The sequence below is a fragment of the Clarias gariepinus genome, chromosome 28 (assembly GCF_024256425.1).
Source record: "Clarias gariepinus isolate MV-2021 ecotype Netherlands chromosome 28, CGAR_prim_01v2, whole genome shotgun sequence".
Classification (NCBI taxonomy): Eukaryota; Metazoa; Chordata; class Actinopteri; order Siluriformes; family Clariidae; genus Clarias; species Clarias gariepinus.
In genome coordinates, this window is record NC_071127.1 from 4,309,524 (window position 1) to 4,331,605 (window position 22,082).

Sequence of the window (22,082 nt, forward strand, 5' to 3'; positions counted from 1 at the left end):
AGTCTCACTATTAGAGAATGTGTCTTACTGAGGAGCAGGTCATGTGACTCTCAGAGAGATGATCTTACCTCAGTTTCTCCAGTTTACAGTCAGGATTCTCCAGTACAGCAGAGACACACTTCACTCCTGAGTCTCCTAGATTATTATAGGACAGATCCAGTTCTCTCAGGTGTGAGGGGTTTGATCTCAGAGCTGAAGTCAGAGCAGCCCAGCCTTCACCTGAGAGATCACACCACAACCTGCAGAGACACAATGACACACACTTCATCAACACATTTACATCCTGGTTTATTATTTTATTTTTAAGACGGTGAGTCTACAAAATGGTTCTCTAACAGACTTATAGTGCACTATACAGGGACAATAAACTTGTTTCTCCATAACCTTTGTTTAATAACACTAGACATTTATATAACACTATAGATTTATATTACTGCAGAATCAAGGAAGTAAAAGTCTGAATCAGGGTGAAAAACGAACACAATCATTAATTTAAACCAAGGTATACTAAAACTAAAACGTTACTTTTGAGGAGAATCAAAACTCATGTCTTTAATAAACAATATTACTGACTGACAATTTATTACTAAATAAAATTTTACAGTAAATAAAATGTACAGTACTGTGTAAAAGTCTTAGACACATGTACATAAGTGCTGTAGAGCGAGGATGACTTTTGTACAGTAACAAGTACCACAATGGAGTACAAGGTCAGCTGAAGGTTAAATGTGTTTTAACTTTGTGATTTAAATATCTGACTCCAAGACATTTAATGAACTATCTTATAATGTATAATCTTTTAGTTATTGTTAGAAGTGTAATATCTCAGTGTTTTATTTACATATAAACTGGTCAAAGCCAAAACGAGGGAAAAATAAAGTATCAGATTTCTATTAACAGAATAAGGATTATATAAGAGCTCTAAACTCCTCCCACTGTCCAGAACATTCTGTAGAGCTTCAGAAACCTGTACAGCACATGACACCTTCCACACACTCAGAGAACTCACTGAATCTGTGTATGTGTGTGTGTGTGTGTTGGGGGCGTGGCCTTGTATGTAGATTACCCTGACTGTTTCCCTGTGACTAGCATGTTTGGTATTTGTATTTGATTTAACTTGCTTCATTTAAAAGTAGATCCTTTAAGCTTTCTATAAATATATATTTCTCCTGTGTGTGTGTGTGCAGTATTCACGGTGTTTTAGTTCGTTTTAGCGATGCGTTTCAAAAAGATGTGAGAGAGCAGAGACTGAGACGGCTGAAAGCGACCCTGTTCATTTTCTTTATTTTACAAAAGCCCAGTGTTTTATGGATATTGTGAGTGTACATATATAAAAGTCGACCCTTTACAGATTTAAATGATGTACTACACTCACAAATACGATTAAAAACGACGGCCCATTTTAAGTTCTTTACACAGGTACAAGAAAAGAATACAAATGCTCGACTGCCGGCCGAGTGCTAATTATTAAATAAACTGTCCTGGAACGACCCTTTGGTGACGTAGATTGTCCTAACCATTCAGTACACAGATACCAAAAATGGTTGGGAAAAATATACCCTCTTTTAACCCATTTATGTTGGGGATGTTATAAGGCATTTCAAAGCTGTTTTTCCTGCTTTTTGAACCTGTATTCTAATGAACATAACATACGGAAAAAGGGATTTTTCTGTAGCAACTGGTCAACTGTAATATTGTGAGTTTTAATTAAATTTAATTTAATTTGTATAGCGCTTTTCACAATTGTCATTGTCGCAAAACAGCTTTACACAATTAAAAGAATTATGTTCAGTTATATAAAACCAAAATTAATTATTAAAGAATGCTAACTGTTAGCCATTAGTCACTAACCTACCCATGGCCCAAAGATGTAACTCCATATTAGTGTGGTTTTTAATTTCATATGACTAATATCACTTTATATCACTAAACAGGTGAAATTAAGGCTATTGCGGTGAAATAACACTCTTATATCCACACACATGTCTATTGCTACTGAAAGCTAGTACAAGCTACAGTTAGCCTCACAGTGTGTCTAAATTCAGCAGACAAGATTAATAAACAATAACTTTAAAACAGAGTGTATCTGATACTCATCAGGAAAACTAACAAACAATTAATGTGATCTAGATATTCTTACCAGAGCTTTAGTGTTATTTCTTTAAGATCCAGAACATTTATGAGACACGCATGTGTGTACATACAGTTCTTAGGATGGGTAACACACACACTGCTGAACTGCTCACCACCATGATTGGCAGCACCACCTAACTCTGCTCTCTTTACAAGCTTGAAGGTTAAAAAAAATTTTTTTTTTAAGTTTTTATTTTTGTGTTTACTAGTACATTTTTGTTGTTTTGAATTTCCCCATGGGGATGAATAAAGTATCTATCTACCTACCTATCTATCTATCTGATTCTAACCCATAACAGTCCTACTGCAAGCACCAACAAACACATTTAGATATATAGTGAACCTTCGGATTGCGAGTAACGCGGTTTGCAAGTGGTTCGCAGGACGAGCAAAGACTTTTTAATTGATTTGACTTGAAAAACGAGCAGGTCTTGGTATAATCAATATCCAGGCACGCGTGTACTGTTTATTATAACACTCTGACCACGCATGTGTGTGTGTGTATAAAACAAAAACAGAAACACTTTGCAGGCTAATTTGTTTTATTTTTACTTTATATTTTGTATTGGTTATTTTTATGTATTTATTTTTTTGGGATGTAGAACAAAAAATTTAAGTTTTTATTATTTCTTATGGGAAAATTACAATTTGGTTTACGAGTGTTTTGGCACACAAGCTCACTTCCGGAACGAATTATGCTCGTAATACAAGGTTTTACTGTAACTATATATATATATATATATATATATATATAAACATAAACGACACATACCAAGAATATGATCTGAACAGTTGTTCTGTTTATCTAACGATATGGCAGCAGCAGAAGTGTGTGACGGTGTGTGTTTACTCGATAGCAGGGGTCTTCAACTAAAATTGATTGAGGTCCAGTAGATAAACACACCTTACCAGCTAAGGTCCGGACAACCCAAAACAGACAATGATGCTTTAGGTGTATCCAATATATGTTTTCATATGGATAAACATGTCTTTTCGTATGTATAAACAGACCAATTTACATCCTTTAAAAATTAGATCTCATTTTAATGCTGTTCTGTTCTGTCCTTTATGTTGCTTTGGCACAAAATAATTTAATTAAACCAGTAACAATGTCTGACAAAAATATGATGAAGGAAACTGTGCAAAATGCCTTCATCTCTAAATCTAAACAGAACATAAATTAATTTAAACATTAACAACTTAAAAGTTGCCAACAACTTAAAAATTAACAACTCCTTTACTATTTCCCCATCTGTAAAGGGCTTGTTATGTTTTCCTAGAATCCCCTGTGTAGATCGCTCATACTGCACTTGAAGCTCATTTATTTTCCTCGCCCTTACCTCAGACTGCTAGGGGTAAGTTTCTTCACAGTGTCAATGTTTAGCTTCGTAATGGCGTTAAATGTTTCCAGTTTTGACAACCGCAACAAAGGCCGAGCAAATAACACACACAGGCCTCGTAGAGCTTGATCCAGGAAGAATGAATGCATATTTTCCCACCCATTCATCGTGGAAAACTCTCCAAATCAACTTTTCAAATTTTTTAACGTGACTTTTTTTTTTTTTTTGCGCTAATCTGTCTGTGCGCTGCTCTCGCTTTCTGCGCTCTTCAATGCACACTTGACTACACATTCACATTCTTTCATTAGGAAATAGCGTTTTTATATATATATATATACACAGTGGTGCGGAAAACTATTTGCCCCCTTCCTGATTTCTTATTCTTTTGCATGTTTGTCACACTTAAATGTTTCTGCTCATCAAAAACCGTTAACTATTAGTCAAAGATAACATAATTGAACACAAAATGCAGTTTTTAAATGAAGGTTTATGTTATTAAGGGAAGAAAAAAACTCCAAATCTACATGGCCCTGTGTGAAAAAGTGATTGCCCCCCTTTAGTTAAAAAATACCTTAACTGTGGTTTATCACACCTGAGTTCAATTTCTGTAGTCACCCCCAGGCCTGATTACTGCCACACCTGACACAGAGAAGTAGACCAAAAGCACCTCAAAAGCTAGACCTCATGCCAAGATCCAAAGAAATTCAGGAACAAATGAGAACAAAAGTAATTGAGATCTATTAGTCTGGTAAAGGTTATAAAGCCATTTCTAAAGCTTTGGGACTCCAGCGAACCACAGTGAGAGCCATAATCCACAAATGGCAAAAACATGGAACAGTGGTGAACCTTCCCAGGAGTGGCCGGCCGACCAAAATTACCCCAAGAGCGCAGAGACAACTCATCCGAGAGGCCACAAAAGACCCCAGGACAACATCTAAAGAACTGCAGGCCTCACTTGCCTCAATTAAGGTCAGTGTTCACGACTCCACCATAAGAAAGAGACTGGACAAAAACGGCCTGCATGGCAGATTTCCAAGGCGCAAACCACTTTTAAGAAAAAAAAAACATTAAGGCTCGTCTCAATTTTGCTAAAAAACATCTCAATGATTGCCAAGACTTTTGGGAAAATACCTTGTGGACCGACGAGACAAAAGTTGAACTTTTTGGAAGGTGCGTGTCCCGTTACATCTGACGTAGAAGTAACACAGCATTTCAGAAAAAGAACATCATACCAACAGTAAAATATGATGGTGGTAGTGTGATGGTCTGGGGTTGTTTTGCTGCTTCAGGACCTGGAAGGCTTGCTGTGATAGATGGAACCATGAATTCTACTGTCTACCAAAAAATCCTGAAGGAGAATGTCCGGCCATCTGTTCGTCAACTCAAGCTGAAGCGATCTTGGGTGCTGCAGCAGGACAATGACCCAAAACACACCAGCAAATCCACCTCTGAATGGCTGAAGAAAAACAAAATGAAGACTTTGGAGTGGCCTAGTCAAAGTCCTGACCTGAATCCTATTGAGATGTTGTGGCATGACCTTAAAAAGGCGGTTCATGCTAGAAAACCCTCAAATAAAGCTGAATTACAACAATTCTGCAAAGATGAGTGGGCCAAAATTCCTTCAGAGCGCTGTAAAAGACTCGTTGCAAGTTATCGCAAACGCTTGATTGCAGTTATTGCTGCTAAGGGTGGCCCAACCAGTTATTAGGTTCAGGGGGCAATCACTTTTTCACACAGGGCCATGTAGGTTTGGATTTTTTTTCTCCCTAAATAATAAAAACCATCATTTAAAAACTGCATTTTGTGTTTACTTGTGTTATTTTTGACTGATAGGTAAATGTGTTTAATGATCAGAAACATTTTGTGTGACAAACATGCAAAAGAATAAGAAATCAGGAAGGGGGCAAATAGTTTTCACACCACTGTATATATATATATATATATATATATATATATATTTTTTTTTTATTTTTTTTTTTATACTAAGTCAAAAGGCTTTGTGGTCCGGATGGTGGACGCATCTCGCGGTCCGGATTCGAGGAGCAGGTCATGTGACTCTCAGAGAGATGATCTTACCCCAGTGTCTCCAGTTTACAGTCAGGATTCTCCAGTACAGGGGAGACACACTTCACTCCTGAGTCTCCTAGATTATTATGATAGGACAGATACAGTGCTCTCAGGTGTGAGGGGTTTGATCTCAGAGCTGAAGTCAGAGCAGCCCAGCCTTCATCTGAGACACCACAATTAGACAACCTGCAGAGACACAATGACACACACTTTATCAACACATTTACATCCTGGGTTAATATTCACAGTGCAGTTTTTTGTGCAGATTCATCACACTTAAATGATTCAGATAATTAAAATTTTAATATTAAACAAACAATCAAATGCAGATTTTAAATAATGATTACATTTTTCATATCACACAATGACACAAACTTCAACATTACATCCTGGTTTAATATTTACTTTAAAGATGATGTGTCTGTAAAATTATTTTATTATTTAGAATGTCATGAGGACTTAATATCACCTGATTATTCTAATTAACAGTGTAATTAATAATGATAATACTGTTATAGTTAGTTTCTGACTTTTTAACTTAGTTTATAACTTAGCAGCTGTAGCTGAACAGAGACCAGGAGACTGATCATGAACTTTAGTGTGTGTGTGTGTGTGTGAGAGAGAGAGAGAGAGAGAGAGAGAGAGAATCTCGGATGGTTCTCTATTAGACTTATATTTCACTACACAGAGACAATAAACCTGAACCTCCACAGCCTTTATTTATAACAATACAGATTTATATTATTAAAAAATATAGAATGTCTGAATCATGGTGAAAACAGGATTATAAATTAAAATAAAATAAAGTTTAAAGCATTTGTTTTGAGGTGAATAAATTACTGGCTTTTACTCTTTTCCCATGTGGTACTTGTATAAAACAGAGGAAGCCCTTTATTACAGTACTTTACTGTAACACCAGATACTGTACATGACACACAGTGAACTAAATAAAGGATCCACAGCCTTTATTCTCTCTCTCAGGCTGATCTCTGGTGTGATGTGACTACAAAGTCCATCTCTGGTTTGACCCTCATGGAGAGACAATAAAAACAGAATGGATCACATCACTCATCAGTGTAAAATCAATCATTGTTACCCAGCAGCATCACACACGTGTTTGTCTTTCCTGCAAGTTTACTTTCATTATTATTATTATTATTAGTGAGTAATATATTTGTGCAGAAAAATGTCAGTTACTAAAACACTGTATACAACAATTAACTGCTGCTTTCAGTGAGTTATTGTGACTCTCAGAGAGATGATCTTACATCAGTGACTCCAGTTTACAGTCAGGATTCTTCAGTCCAACACAGAGACACTTCACTCCTGAGTCTGTTAGTTTATTATCAGACAGGTCCAGTGTCTTCACAGTCAGTTTCAGTTCTCTCAGATTGGAGGTTTCTGAGTTGAGCGCTGAGCCCAGAGCTTCAGCACTTCTCCCTCCAATTTCATCACACCTGATACTGAAGGAAATAAAATAAGACATAATTAACTAACACTAGTACAAATGATCAAACAGATCCTCAAAGCTTTCACTGCACCTTCTCATTTTTTTATAAACACCAAAAGCACAAACAGCAGTTAGACAAAACAGATAAATGCTGTAATAGTAATTCACAGTCAGAGCAGCTCAGAATCAACTTGGTGGGAGTTTCAGCTTCATCATCACACACACACACACACACACACACACACACACACACACACACACACACACACACACTGTATAAACATGGAGCATAGAATTCAGACAGATTGGGAAGTTGAGAGTCTGATGGAAAAATAAAAAGTTTCATTCAGAGTTAGATTTATCTGAACAGTTGAGACATTAGATTTGTTCTGTAATTAGTGAGTTACTGAAATAATAACCAGGCCAGGGGTGAAGGACATTTATGTAGATACGGTATGTAGCATTAGCTAACAGGCTAACAGTGTTTCTGTGTGTGTGTGTGTGTGGGCTTGAGAGACAAATAATTACAAAGAACCACAGCGTGAAATAGAACAAAAGTTGTAACGTCAATGAAACATACAGTGAAACCATGAATTGCAGACATAATTTATTTAAAATTTGAGTGACGGGGATGATGTAGTATTATTAAAAAAAAGAGACACATTTCAGTGTTGTGCGAGGAAAAGCTGAAGTAAGAGGAGAAAAGGAATCAACCCCCTCCCTCTCTTCTTATCTTACACAGTAACCCTTCTTCATCTCTTATTTAAGGTTCACACACACACACACACACACACACATATATATATATTAACGGTTAGATTGTTTTATTTGAAAAATTGACACTCGCGTAAGCGACACACTTATGGAATCACTGCTGTAAAGTAAAACCAAAACAATTAACCCGCACTTTACCTTTGAAAACAATCGTGACAAAGCAGAGTTTCTATGTAGAGCAGGGAGAAAGAGTGTGTGTGAATGAAGGGGCACGGTGTCTAATGACAAACTGCAGGCTGATGCAGAGAGAAAAACTGGATCTTTAACCTCTCTAATGAGACTTGCTTTTGCTTTAGACGCCCGCACACGTGTGTTATAATAAACAGTACATGCGTGCTGTACACACACGCATACAGACACAAAATAAAATATGTTTCACACACACGGTCACAGTGTTATAGCAAACAGTACACATGTGCACGGATGTTGATTATACCAGTGAGAGATGAGCACTAAGACCCAGCAGGGGAGACGATTACCCACAATTCTGCAGCGCAAGAGAGAAAAAAAACGTTGGCTCAGTTGTGATCACGTGACATTCGGCGTCAAAACAAAAAGCGCATGTGTGATACATGATACTCGGTGTTCGTAAACCAAGACTGGTTCGTTTTTCAAGTCAAAATGTATTAAAAATCTTTGCTCGTCTTGTGAAACACTGAACTGTCCCTCGGTGAGAGAACATTCCCATGTCAAATGTACAAACACACACACACACACACACACACTGTTAATAAATGTATGTGCAATATTGTGTACAATACCACTGTGCAATATACTGTACAATACCACAGATATTTATTTAACTTATGTAACAGTATCTCACACCCTACTCAATTTGACTTAATTTTTTTTTGTGTCGTGTTGTTTTGTCTTGTCATTTGTTTTCTTCTGGAATCTCTGTCACTAAAACAAATTCCTTGTACGTGCAAGCGTACTTGGCAATAAAACTAAAGAATTTAAAAAAAATTATGAACAATTAAATAAGAAAAAGGGAAGTGATGTGTTTTTTTTTTTGTACACACACACACACAGTGAGTCATTAGACTGTCCAAAATTATCCAAAAGTGAATTTTCCCTTAACTAGGCCCCTTTAAGCAAATTAAAAGTCCCAGAATCACACACAGGTTGAAGGGGCTTGCAGACAGCAGTGCACCGATAAGGGTCAACAACCTGACAACCACTTACATCAATTACAATCCTTCTATATAGATATAATAGCAGGAATGTTTTACTAATAACAATGAAATCGGCTCAGTGTGCATATAACTGCACTTCTAGTCTAACACACATTTAATGAGAAAAAAAAAAAAAAAAAGAAACGAGCAAAGATTAAAAAAAAAATTGTTTTGGAAAATGAGCATTGCCTTGGTTTACGATGTATCACGCATGCGCTTCTTGTTTTGACGCCGAGCGTCACGTCATTACAGCTGAGCCAATGGTTTTTCTCTCTCTTGCACTGCGAAATTGTGGGTAAGCGTCTCTCCTGCTTGGACTTAGTGCTCGTCTCTTACTGGTATAATCAACATCCGTGCACGCGTGTACTGTTTACTATAACACTGTGACCAAGTTTCTTTTAACACACGTCTGTGCGCGCAAGTTAAGCAAAATAAATTCTCAATACAGAGGTTAAAAATCAATTTTCTTCCTCATTGCACTGTGTGTGTGTCTGTGTCTGTGCGAGAGCGTAATTTGACACTGTTTCTGAAGGGGGATTTACACACACCGCCGGCACAAACACGCGCGAGAGGCACAAACTCTTTCGCAAATCTTTTCAGAGGTAAGCTGCTGGTTAATTTGTTTGTTTTACTTTACAGCAGTGATTCTGTTAGTTTGCGCTCACATGAGTGTCATTAGCGATGTTTATTGCTAATTTTAGATTAAACAGTGTAGCGGGAGAGAGACGTTGATTTATGACCGCTGTTTACGGAAGTGTAGTCCAGTGCGGGAGATGCATTGTTGGTAATGCAGTCCGGTGTGTGTGAACGTGAATGCGAGATGTAAGCTGGATATAGAGCCTAAGTTTTGTTCTTTAGTAGTTTTTTTTGTTTGATTTAAGTGCAGGATCCACCCGAAGGTTTGTACTATAGCCCGACAATGCAGCAAATAAAAAAAGGACATCGAGCAGTTTGTCCATCTCATTATTACAATAGCATGAATTAACGGGCTGTTACACTGTCGCTAGCAACATTAAAATAAAGCGGAGAAGCTTTAATAATTTAGAGGAGAACAACAGTCTTTCCATTAATGTGTGTGTGTGTTTAATTCAGACAAGAGGAGAAATTTTTACTGGGTAAGATGAAAAGAGGGAGACAGGAGGGGCTGAAAGCAAGAGTCTCCACTTACTCTAGCCTCACACACACACACACACACACACACACACACACACACACACACACACACACACACACACAGCGCCTGCACGCACAAAGGGGAAACACTTATCTGTCGGGATTTATTTTTGACTTTTTTTTTAAAGGTAATGTGCAGGTTCATTTGTTTTATTTTTACTTTATATTTTGTATTAATTATTTTTATGTATTTATTTTTTTGGGCTGCAGAACGAGTAATTTAAGTTTCCATTATTTTCTATGGGAAAATTAAATTTGGTTTACGAGTGTTTTGCAATACGAGCCCACTTCCGGAACAAATTATGCTTGTAATCCGAGGTTCCACTGTACCCTAGACTAGGGCTGAAACGATTCCTCGAGTAATTTGATTACAAAAAATGATTAAGGCAAAATCTTCTGCCTCAAAGCTTTTTTAATTCATTTTAAAGGGTTAAATTATGTTTTTGCGCAATTATTTGTTGACAGTGCGCTTCCGGTTGCAAGCCGCCAGTAAACACCAACGATGAAGAAGCGCTTACGTCACCCAAAAAGCAGAAGGAGACGCAAACAGTTAGCTGTGTATTGATTTGATGGAGCGTTCTGTTGCGGCTGCAAAATGGAAAGGAGCGATAAAATTATCAGCGAACCAAGACATGAAGAAACCAGCAAGAGAAAAGGACAAAATTGGTCAGTAAAGGCTTATATGTTATGCCTGAGCTGTAGATTTTTTAACTTTTAGTTTTGAAAGTTTAGTTGCACAATGTGTTTTTGTATAATTATTTATTTCAATGTGTGCCTTAGTTTTTTTTTATCCTTAAAGTCATTTGAAATACCTTTTTTTTTTGCATCTGTGAAAAGGCTTTAAAATAAGAATGTATGACACTGAAATGCACATAATTCATCTCAGTCAACTTTAATACCCCTAATCTCACCTACGCGGTATCGCGCGGTGGCCAGAAGTACCACACATAATGATTCACCGCGAGTTTTGGCGCTGCGATTACGTTTCTATCTTTCTGCACGAAAAATTAAACATGTTTAAGCCGCCTTAAAAACGTTTAATTTTTTTGCCGGTCCTCGCTGAAGCTTGTGGACCTTGCAGAACTTTGCGGAAGGTCGGCGAGCAATCGCGGCGGCTCACGTCACCTAACACCGCATTTCACAACGAATCAAACCGCATAGGTGAGATAGGGGTATAAGCGATTCCTTGTGTTGTGAATAATGACAATGTTTATTTTTGCTAAATAATGCTAAATGGATTTGAAAAATAAAAGTAGGTTTTCTAAAAAGAAAACCAATTAATCTTTGTTTCTCTTATATATTTTACATTGCTGTTAAATAAAGAAAAAGTACATTTTATCCGATTACGCGATTAATCGATTACATTTTGGGTAGAGCACTCGATTACTAAAATATTCGATAGCTACAGTCGTGGCCAAAAGATTTGAGAATGACAAATATTACTTTTTACAAAGTTAGCTGCTAAACCGCTTTTAGATCTTAGTTTTAGTTGTTTCTGTGATGTACTGAAATATAATTACAAGCACTTCATACGTTTCGAAGGCTTTTATCGACAATTACATGACATTTATGCAAAGAGTCAGTATTTGCAGTGTTTGCCCTTCTTTTTCAGGACCTCTGCAATTCGACTGGGCATGCTCTCAATCAACTTCTGGGCCAAATTCTGACTGATAGCAACCCATTCTTTCATAATCACTTCTTGGAGTTTGTCAGAATTAGTGGGTTTTGTTTGTTCACCCGCCTTTTGAGGATTGACCACAAGTTCTCAATGGGATTAAGATCTGTGGAGTTTCCAGGGCATGGACCCAAAATTTCAATGTTTTGGTCCCCCAGCCACTTAGTTATCACTTTTGCCTTATGGCATGGTGCTCCATAGTGCTGGAAAATGCATTTTTCTTCACCAAACTGTTGTTGGATTGTTGGAAGAAGTTTCTGTTGGAGGGTGTTTTGGTACCATTCTTTATTCATGGCTGTGTTTTGGGGCAAAATTGTGAGTGAGCCCACTCCCCTGGATAAGAAGCAACCCCAAACATGAATGGTCTCAGGATGCTTTACTGTTGGCATGACACAGGACTGATGGTAGCACTCACCTTTTCTTCCTTTTTCTAGATGCCCCAAACAATCAGAAAGAGGCTTCATCGGAGAATATGACTTTGGCTCAGTCCTCAGCAGTCCATTCACCATACTTTCTGCAGGACTCAATCTGTCCCTGATGGGTTTTTTTGGAGAGAAGTGGCTTCTTTGCTGCCCTTTTTGACACACGGCCATCTTCCAAAAGTCTTCGCCTCACTGTGCGTGCAGATGCGCTCACACCTGCCTGCTGCCAATCCTGAGCAAGCTCTGCATTGGTAGCACTCCGATCCCGCAGCTGAATCCTCTTTAGGAGACGATACTGGCGCTTGCTGGACTTTCTTAAACGCCCTGAAGCCTTCTTTAAAAGAACTGAACCTCTTTCCTTGAAGTTCTTGATGATCCTATAAATTGTTGATTTAGGTGCAATCTTAGTAGCCACAATATCCTTGCCTGTGAAGCCATTTTTATGCAACACAATGATGGCTGCACACGTTTCTTTGCAGGTCTCCATGGTTAACAATGGAAGAACAATGATTTAAAGCATCACCCTCCTTTTAACATGTCAAGTCTGCCATTCTAACCCAATCAGCCTGACATAATGATCTCCAGCCTTGTGCTCGTCAACATTCTCACCTGAGTTAACAAGACGATTACTGAAATGATCTCAGCAGGTCCTTTAATGACAGCAATGAAATGCAGTGGAAAGGTTTTTTTGGGATTAAGTTAATTTTCATGGCAAAGAAGGACTCTGCAATTCATCTGATCACTCTTCATAACATTCTAGAGTATATGCAAATTGCTATTATAAAAACTTAAGCAGCAACTTTTCCAATTTCCAATATTTATGTAATTCTCAAAACTTTTGACCACGACTGTACAGCCCTACTCTAGACATGAGTGTGAAATTAATTAGGTTTAGGTAAATAAACAGTTTTGTTTTACAGGATTTTTACAGACTCCTTTGAACTCGAGGGTGTGAACATGTGTTAAATATCCAGAATAAAACCAAATTTACTGTCAAAAGAAACCAGAATATCAATTAAGTTTCTCATTATTTTAGGCAACAAGGCATTAATGCAAGAGTTAAGAAGTGTTTTTCACTTTAACAGACAGAAACTGTCTTCCACACATATAATATCTGCCCTTCAGTCTTATTCATTCATTCATTCACATGATCGTTATTCTTTTATATAACTATTTATTTATTCACATTAAAACCACTTTGTATCACCTGAAGCTTAAAACATCTTAAAGTACATATTTATCAAGGCGTTTTCAGTTTCTCTCCTTCTACAGTAGAACAGATTTATACAGATTTACTTACATTGCTTTTCTGGATGCTGCAATCACAGGCATCACCCCCACAAGAACATCTTTTGTTACCTTTTCTGGACTGATATATTTATTCAGGTCAAATTCCTCCAGCTCCTCTGCTGATGTCAGTAACACAAACACCAGAGCAGACCACTGTGAAGGAGAGAGTTCACTTTGTTTTCCAGATTTCAGGTAGTGTTGGATTTCCTCCACTAGAGAATCATCACCCAGTTCATTCAGACAGTGGAACAGATTGATGGATTGCTCTGCAGTACGATCATTACGATCATTACGATAATTACGATCATTAAGATGACTGATCTTCTCTTTAATGTACTGAACTGTTTTCTCTTTGCTCTGTGAGCTACTTCCTGTCTGTGTTACTAAAGTGTGTAAAAGTTTCTGATTGGACTCCAGTGAGAGACCCAGAAGAAAGCGGAGGAAAAGATCCAGATGTCCAGTCTCACTGTCTAAGGCCTGATCCATAGCATTAATGTGAACATCTGAGATTACAATCTCACTCTGGGATTGATGGAATGAAAAAAACCCTGGTTTAAGTTTCAATCTCTCTTCAAGAATATTTCTCTTTTCCCGTATGAACATCAGGTGCACGTACAAAGCTGCGAGATGCTCCTGAATACTCAGATGCACAAAGCAGTACACTTTATTCTGGTGAAGGCCAAACTCCTCTCTGAAGATCTGCATACACACACCTGAGTACACTGCTGCTTCTCTCACATCAATGCCACACTCTCTCAGGTCTTCCTCATAGAAGATCAGGTTGTGTTTCTCTAGCTGCTGAAAAGCCAGTCGTCCCAGTTTAAGAAGCATTTTTTCATCACTCTCCTGCTTCTTTGAGTACTTTTCTCTTATGATGTTTATCTGAATGATGAGGAAGTGTGTGTACATTTGAGTCAGAGTCTTGGGGATCTCTCCACTCTCTGCTTCACCAAACATTCTCTCTAGAACAGCGGCTGAGATCCAGCAGAAGACTGGGATGTGACACATGATGTAGAGGCTTCTTAATGACTTCAGGTGTGAGATGATGTTATTGGCCAGGCTCTGATCACTGATCCTCTTCCTGAAGTACTCCTCCTTTTGTGGGTCATTGAACCCTCGTACCTCTGTGACTCGATCGACACACTCAAAGGGGATTTGATCAGCTGCTGCTGGTCGGGAGGTGATCCAGATGAGAGCAGAGGGAAGCAGATTACCTTTGATCAGGTTTATCAGCAGCACAGGCACTGATGCTGATTCAGTTACATCACACACACTCACTGTGTTCTGGAAATCCAGAGAAAAACGACTCTCGTCCAATCCATCAAAAATAAACAGAACCTTTTCCAAACTGGACATTTCTGTTTCTTTTGTTTCCTTAAAATGGACATGAAGGAACTCCATCAGACTCAGTTTCTGGTCCTTCATCAGATTGAGCTCTCTAAAAGGAAGTGGAAATATGAGGTGGACATCCTGATTTGTTTTCCCTTCAGCCCAGTCCAGAATGAACTTCTGCACAGAGACTGTTTTTCCGATGCCAGCAACTCCCTTTGTCAGCACAGTTCTGATGGGTTTGGGTTTTTTAGATAAGGGCTTTGTCAGAACAGTTCTGATGGGTTTGTCTTGATCAGATAAGGGCTTAAAGATGTCATTGCATTTGATTGGTGTTTCTGATGTTCTTCTCCTGGACGCTGCCTCGATCTGTCTCACCTCATGTTCTTTATTGACGTCTCCACTGCCTCCCTCTGTGATGTAGAGCTCTGTGTAGATCTCATTCAGGAGTGTTCGGTTTTCCTGATTTATTATCACTCCATTTACATACTCAAACTTTATCAGATTTGATCTGAACTTCTTCTGGAATTTATTTACAGCAGCAGATTCCAAGTCATGTCTGTGACAGGGTGGAGTAGGAAGACATGGTGAGACATGGGGGTAAATTATTAAAGTTTAAATAAGCATTTTTTATGAGCAGATCAACACGCAGTCACAGATAGGTCTACATGATTTCGTTATATCCTATCCATCATTAGTTTTATTCTACTGTATGTTTTCTTAATCTGATCACTCTGTAGTTAATAACACCATAGAGGTTTATAACAACAGTGTGTCAGTGTCACAGTCATGTTGTTGGTGTTGATCTTACCCTGTATCTGTGATGATGATCTGTCCTATACCATCTCCTGTCCTCTGTAGATCACTGGGGGGAAAAAAGCTGTTAAATACAATACAATCATAACTTTAACTCTACTTTTTCCATTTATTCTACATACAGTACTTCTAATGCTATACAGGGTCCTGGGAGGCCTGGAGCCTAGCCCTAAGTTTTACAGAGTTATTTTGTATGAGTACAGTAACATTTCAAAAAACACAGTGGTAAATACAACATGACAAAAATATTGTAGAACTAGAGAAAAAAACATGATGTTTATTAACATCTTAGCACCTTGAATATTACTAGATCAGAGAAAAACATGTGTTTTACTTTAACTTTTTTAATATTATTAATGACAAAGTTAAACGTAAAAAGACATGCAGATTAGCCTAATTGGCATTCTCAGAATTGCCTGTAGTGTGTGAATGAGTGTGTGTGAGTGTGGGTGTGTGTGTGTGCCCTGCGATGGATTGGAACCCTATCCAGGGTGTACCCCGCCTTGTACTGTAAACTATTGTATATACGTGCACTCCAGTCTCTATTACAGTTGGCTTGACCACGAATATGAAATGCTAAAATGCAGGTTAAAATCAACACCTGTGTGCTGTGCTCGATGATGAGACTTAATTGCTATTTATTTACTTAAGGCACAATCTACCATAGTTTTTTTTATATTATTAATACTAAAAAGTTGTGATTTTGTGTAAAATGAACTTTTACGCTTTGAATCCTGGAATATACCTGTGCTCTCTGAAATAAATAAATAAATAAAAAACCTTCATAGATGTGATAACCTGGTGATTCAGTACATTCAGGTCGTCAGCTGACTTCATTTTATTGCCACATAACGTTCTGAGTCTAGAAAAGATTTACTGAAGTAACCCCAGGTCATAATGTCTCCAGAGTCTTGTACAGTGGACACTATGCATGATGGGAGCATTGCTTTATGTCCTTCCCTTCTTACCCCCGCCACGCCCATCACTCTGGAATAGACTCAATCTGTACTCATCAGGTCACATGACCTTTTTTCAAGGCTCCAAAGTATAATAAATATGCTACCTACCAAAAATAAGTGTTATTTTCCAGATTGTTTGCACTGAAGTTTTCATATGGCCACAAAGCTTTTTAGATCCAATGCTATGAGTTTTCTTGACCTTGTGTGTGTGTTTTTGACTGATAATCAAAAGTCCAGTCTTTATATTTTTTAGCAAACTGAAGCCATTTTTCTGATAAGTCTCACTTACAAGTTGTTTTCCTTTGGACACACAGCTGTTTAGTCCCAATCCTGTGAGTTCTCATCACATGGTGTGTGTATGAAAATGCTCTTACTTTCATTACTAAGACTAGCCCTGGTTTTTACTGTTGAAAGTCATCTCCATTCATGGGTTTTTCCCGAACACATTTCTTCCACAAAGTTGACGTTTCAGCATTATCCTTCCAGGTTTTGATAATGTATTGAATGGTTCTTAATAAACCAATCATTTTATAACATAATCTGGATTAGCACTAATTTTAAATGTATCATTTTGTATGAATGCATTGATATTTAGATAACACAATGATAATACAAAATGACAAATTTCGTAAAACTAGAGAGAAAAAAATCTGGGTTTTTTTTCTGAATAAAAAAAAAAAAAACATTTATAAATTATAATTTTAAACATCAGAATCAGTATCAACAAAGCATTTAACCACCATTGCATCCTTACTACATCATGCAGAATGAACAGATAATGTGTTTGACTTATGGGATGTTACCTGTGTCTGTACAAGGAGTTTCCTTGTTTAAAGTTATTAGGAGGCTCCATAGACCCATCACTCTTCATGGAGACACAACTGGGTTCTTCTGAGTCTGATCTCTTTATCTGAAGTTTACTGTACAACATTATAGAGTGGACATGAGACAGAAATTAATTATCTGTAAAACAGTGATTCAAAATACTGAAAGAGACAAATTTGCTATATTTTCTATTGCAATACACCTCGGATTGTGAGTAACAGGGTTTGCGAGTGTCCCGCAAGACGAGCAAAATGTTTAATAAATTTTGACTTGAAAAAATAACAAGTACCAAAAAAACAATGAGTACCGAGTATCATGTATCACGCATGCGCTTCTTGTTTTGACACCGAGCGCCAAGTGATCACAACTGAGCCAATGGTTATTCTCTCTCTTGTGCGGCGGAATTGGACTTAGTGCGCGACTCTCACTGGTATAATCAACATCCGTGCAGTGCACGTGTGTACTGTTTACAATAACACTCTGACCATGTGTGTGCAAGTAAAAAAATATTTCATTTTGTGTTTGTATACGTGTGTGTATAGCGTGCAGGTACTGTTTATTATAACACACGTGTACAGTGTGCGTACAGCAAAAGAAAGTCTTATGAGAGAGCTTAAAGATTTTCTGTCTCTCTGTTTTAGCCTACACTTTGTCATTGAACACAGTGGGCCTTCATACAGACACACACACATACAAAAACTCTGCTCTAGACAGAAACACTGCAAAGGTAAATTTCAGGTTAATTTGTTTTATTTTAACAATGTTCCTTGTTAATTTTTTCAATAAACCAGTCTTTCCATTACTCTCCAGAGAGAGTAAAATTCAAAAAACTCAAATGTGAAAAACTTAAATAAGAGAGGAACCAGGGTTACTGTGTAAGATGAGAAGTGGGAGAGGGGACTCTAATTCCATATCTCCTCTTACTTTAGCCACACACAAACACACACACAAACACACACACAAACACACACACAAACACACACACAAACACACACACACACAAACACACACACACACACACACAAACACACACACAAACACACACACAAACACACAAACACACAAACACAAACACACAAACACAAACACACAAACACAAACACAAACACACAAACACAAACACACAAACACAAACACACAAACACACAAACACACACACACACACACACACACACACACACACACACACACACAAACACACACACACACACACACACACACACACACAAACAGTGCCTGCGCCCATAAATGGAAACACTTATCTGTGGGGATCTATTTTAACTTTTTTTTTTTTAAAGGTAAAGTGCAGGTTATTTTTTTTTGTTTGTTTATATATTTTGTATTCAAAGCAGAAAGGTATAGAGAGAAAATGTAACTGCATCAAAACATTAATAATTAAAAATGTAAAGTTACACTAATCAGAAATTACACCATTCAAAAGCACAGTGTGTTTGTTCTGGTGATCCGAGTAACCAGAAATTCATTATATACTGTAGAATGAGGAAATATACAAAATCACAATTATTTTCATCTGTTGTAGTTAAATTGGTTAGTGTGATACGATCCTGCATTTCAGGTGGATGTCAGACAGCAGGACAAGTGATGATAACACTGATTTATTAAATTAATTATTTAAGGCACAAGTACCAATCCATTCCTTTAATATTCAATGTTATTTTATTTAGTGTTAATTTAGTTTAAATGTTAATTTAATGTTAAGTGAAAGTAACAAAAGAAAAATGTCTCATCAAGTTTGCACAAACAATGCTGATGTGGCCCAGCCAGGAGTTTAAGTTTAACACAGTGTTGTAGTGATATTGCAGTGTGTAATGAAAACTATGATGTATTGTATTCTAATATTTATAATAATTATACTTCTCTATCCTATCTAAGGTTACTCTACTGTACACTTTTGAGAGCGAGACAGATGTGTGAGTCTAAAAAACTTCTTGTGTGTGTGTATAAATACCCTTGACAGGAAGAACATTGTGTGCAGTGAGTTATGTGTTTAACTCAAGAAGCAGCTGTGGATGGTTATAGGAGGATTTAAACCAACATCCATAACTAAAGACTTGGTACATACATGGCACACACTGTGTCTGTTCTGAATGACATGTAACCATTATGAATTAAAATAAATGTATTAAGCTTTGGTCTGATGCTCACGGAGGCGGCTGTCAATCCGTATGTCTAGTCTATACTCCCTGCCCAATAATTCGCTTGTGCAGGGATTTACAAATTGTACTTTTATTTTGACAAAATAAAACATCTTCCACACAAGTCCAGTCTCTCATTCCCTACACTGATCATTACAGAGGAGGAAATTGGAGGAGCACCATCATACTTTTGTCTTTTCTATACACATTAAAATTTAGTTTAGTGTTACAAAAAGAGTGCCACCTTGTGGTGTTACTGTATTTGACATTTGTTGCCGGAGAGAGGCTGCTTTACGACAGCTGTTTACAGGAGTGTAGTCCATTGTGGAAAATGCAGTCTGGAGTGAGTGAAGACGAATGCGGGATTTAAGTACGGGATCTACATGAAACTATTGTACTATAGCCTGACAATGCAGCAAATAAAAGAACAGACATGCATTGACCAGTTTGTCCATCTCATCACTGCACGAGCATGAATTAACGGGCTGTTACGCTTTCATGAGCAACATTAAAAATAAAGTGAAGAAGGTAGCACATTACTGCATAACCACATTACCTGTGTACAGATGAGGAGACTCCACTTTTAAAGTTATTAGGAGGCTCCATAGACCCATCACTCTTCATGGAGACACAGCTGGGTTCTGGTGTGTCTGATCTCTTTGTCCTGGGTTTACTGTACAACATTATAGAGTAGAAATGAGAGAGAATTTATTGTCTGTAATACTGTTATTTAAAATACAAAAGAGACGAATGTGTTGCACATATCCTGCATCATGATACTTCCATTTAAAATTCTTAATGAGATCTAACTCTATATACACTAGATGGCAGCACCAGAGCTACTGTAGTATCACACAGATCCTAGTTATAGAGAGGAAACTGTTTCAAGGCATTTCTAATTATAAATGTAACGTTAAAACTAATCAAAAGGAGAAATTATAGCACAAGGGGCAAACACCAGGCCAACAGCCTCGTTCAATTCTGTTCACACGATCTTTGAAATATTAAAACTGACTTTAATGAATTTTACTCTCTCTGAAGAGTAAATAAAACTTTCTTCTTTGTTGCTTGTCCTTGACTTCTGGTTTGTTTATTGATTAAGTCTCCACAACACTACATTCACTACATCATACATGACTGGATTATAGAATACAACAATCATTCCCTACAATGATTATTACAGAGGAAAACGTTCAGTTACCTGTGTACAGATGAGGAGTCTCTACGTTTAAAGTTATTAGGAGGCTCCATAGACCCATTACTCTTCATGGAGACACAGCTGGGTTCTGGTAAGTCTGGTCTCTTTCTTCTGTGTTTACTGTACAACATTATAGAGTAGATACAAGACAGAATTACTTGTCTGTAATATTGTTATTTAAAATACAGGAGAGATGAATGTGCTGCACATCTCCTGTATCACAATGTTGTTGTTGGTCTTTTGGCTGCTTCCAGCAAAGGGTTGCCACAGCCGACCATCTGGTCCACACACAAACTTGACAGGTTTTACACCGGATTCCCTTCCTGATGCTACCCTCCCATTTTATCTGGGTTTCGGACTGGCACTGCATCCAGTGGCTGGGGTTTGGACACTGCCTGGGAATTGAACCTGGGCCTCCATTAAATATTCTTAATGAGATCTACCTCTATATACACCAGATGGCAGCACCAGAGCTCGTATCACACAGAGCCTACAGTTATAGAGAAGAAACTGCTTCAAGCTATTTATAATTAGGAATGTAAAGTTCGGCTAAACAGAAAGAGGTGTTATACCACCAGAGGCAAAAACCAGGACAACAGCCTCATGACATTCTGTCCACGCGAACAGGGAAAATAAAACTGAAACTGTGTTAAACACACAAACTTATACAGAATTCACAGCAGATCCAGAGTGCAGCCGTCTGAAGGTAGTTACTGTAAACTGTTGTATATACGTACACTCTAGTTTCTATCACGGTTGGCTTGGTCACGATCTAAAATGCAGATTAAAATCAACAATTCTCATGGGCTGAGCAGAAATTAATTATATAGGATGAGGAAATATACAAAATAAAACCTAAATTCTTCCTCATTCTCTAGTTAAATGGGTTTGTATCTGTATCTGCATTTCATGATAATGTTAAAAAAACTATATTCTATCAAACAATATTTTATATTAATAATGTTAAAAGAAGTACAAACAAAATAATTTTTTTATTGTCTTTTCAGGAGCTCACAAAAATGCTGTGGTGGTTCAGAGTGTGAGTTTATCACCCTGTTATAGTGATATTGAGGTGGTTGTTGCATTACAGATAAAAATATGCTCCTTACAATTTACAATAAAATGTTTTGTGTTAGCAGCGTTTCATCATTATTGTCATACAGGGACACGTCTCATATCATGGTTATAGTGTACTGTCTCCTGTATACCTGGTAACTGCATGAAATTATTTTCTCTCTTTTTTAATATTAAGAACATCATTTCTCAATGAACAGAAAGGTGACAGGGTTTAAGATATTCT

The 22,082-nt window shown here is 37.5% G+C and overlaps 1 protein-coding gene across 1 annotated transcript in view; it reads right to left on the bottom strand.

Annotated features, from left to right (window-relative positions):
* Window positions 1–227: 227 nt before the first annotated feature.
* The window catches only part of LOC128515593 (NACHT, LRR and PYD domains-containing protein 3-like), a 252,939-nt gene continuing 231,084 nt past the window's right edge, over window positions 228–22,082 (bottom strand). Inside the window, exons 3-10 of the mRNA XM_053489678.1 lie at window positions 20,786–20,902; window positions 20,141–20,257; window positions 17,407–17,523; window positions 15,640–15,693; window positions 13,510–15,387; window positions 6,809–7,003; window positions 5,564–5,726; window positions 228–239 (exon numbers count right to left, since the gene is read on the bottom strand). Coding sequence (XP_053345653.1) covers window positions 228–239; window positions 5,564–5,726; window positions 6,809–7,003; window positions 13,510–15,387; window positions 15,640–15,693; window positions 17,407–17,523; window positions 20,141–20,257; window positions 20,786–20,902 — 2,653 coding nt within the window. The remainder of the gene's footprint in view (window positions 240–5,563; window positions 5,727–6,808; window positions 7,004–13,509; window positions 15,388–15,639; window positions 15,694–17,406; window positions 17,524–20,140; window positions 20,258–20,785; window positions 20,903–22,082) is intronic.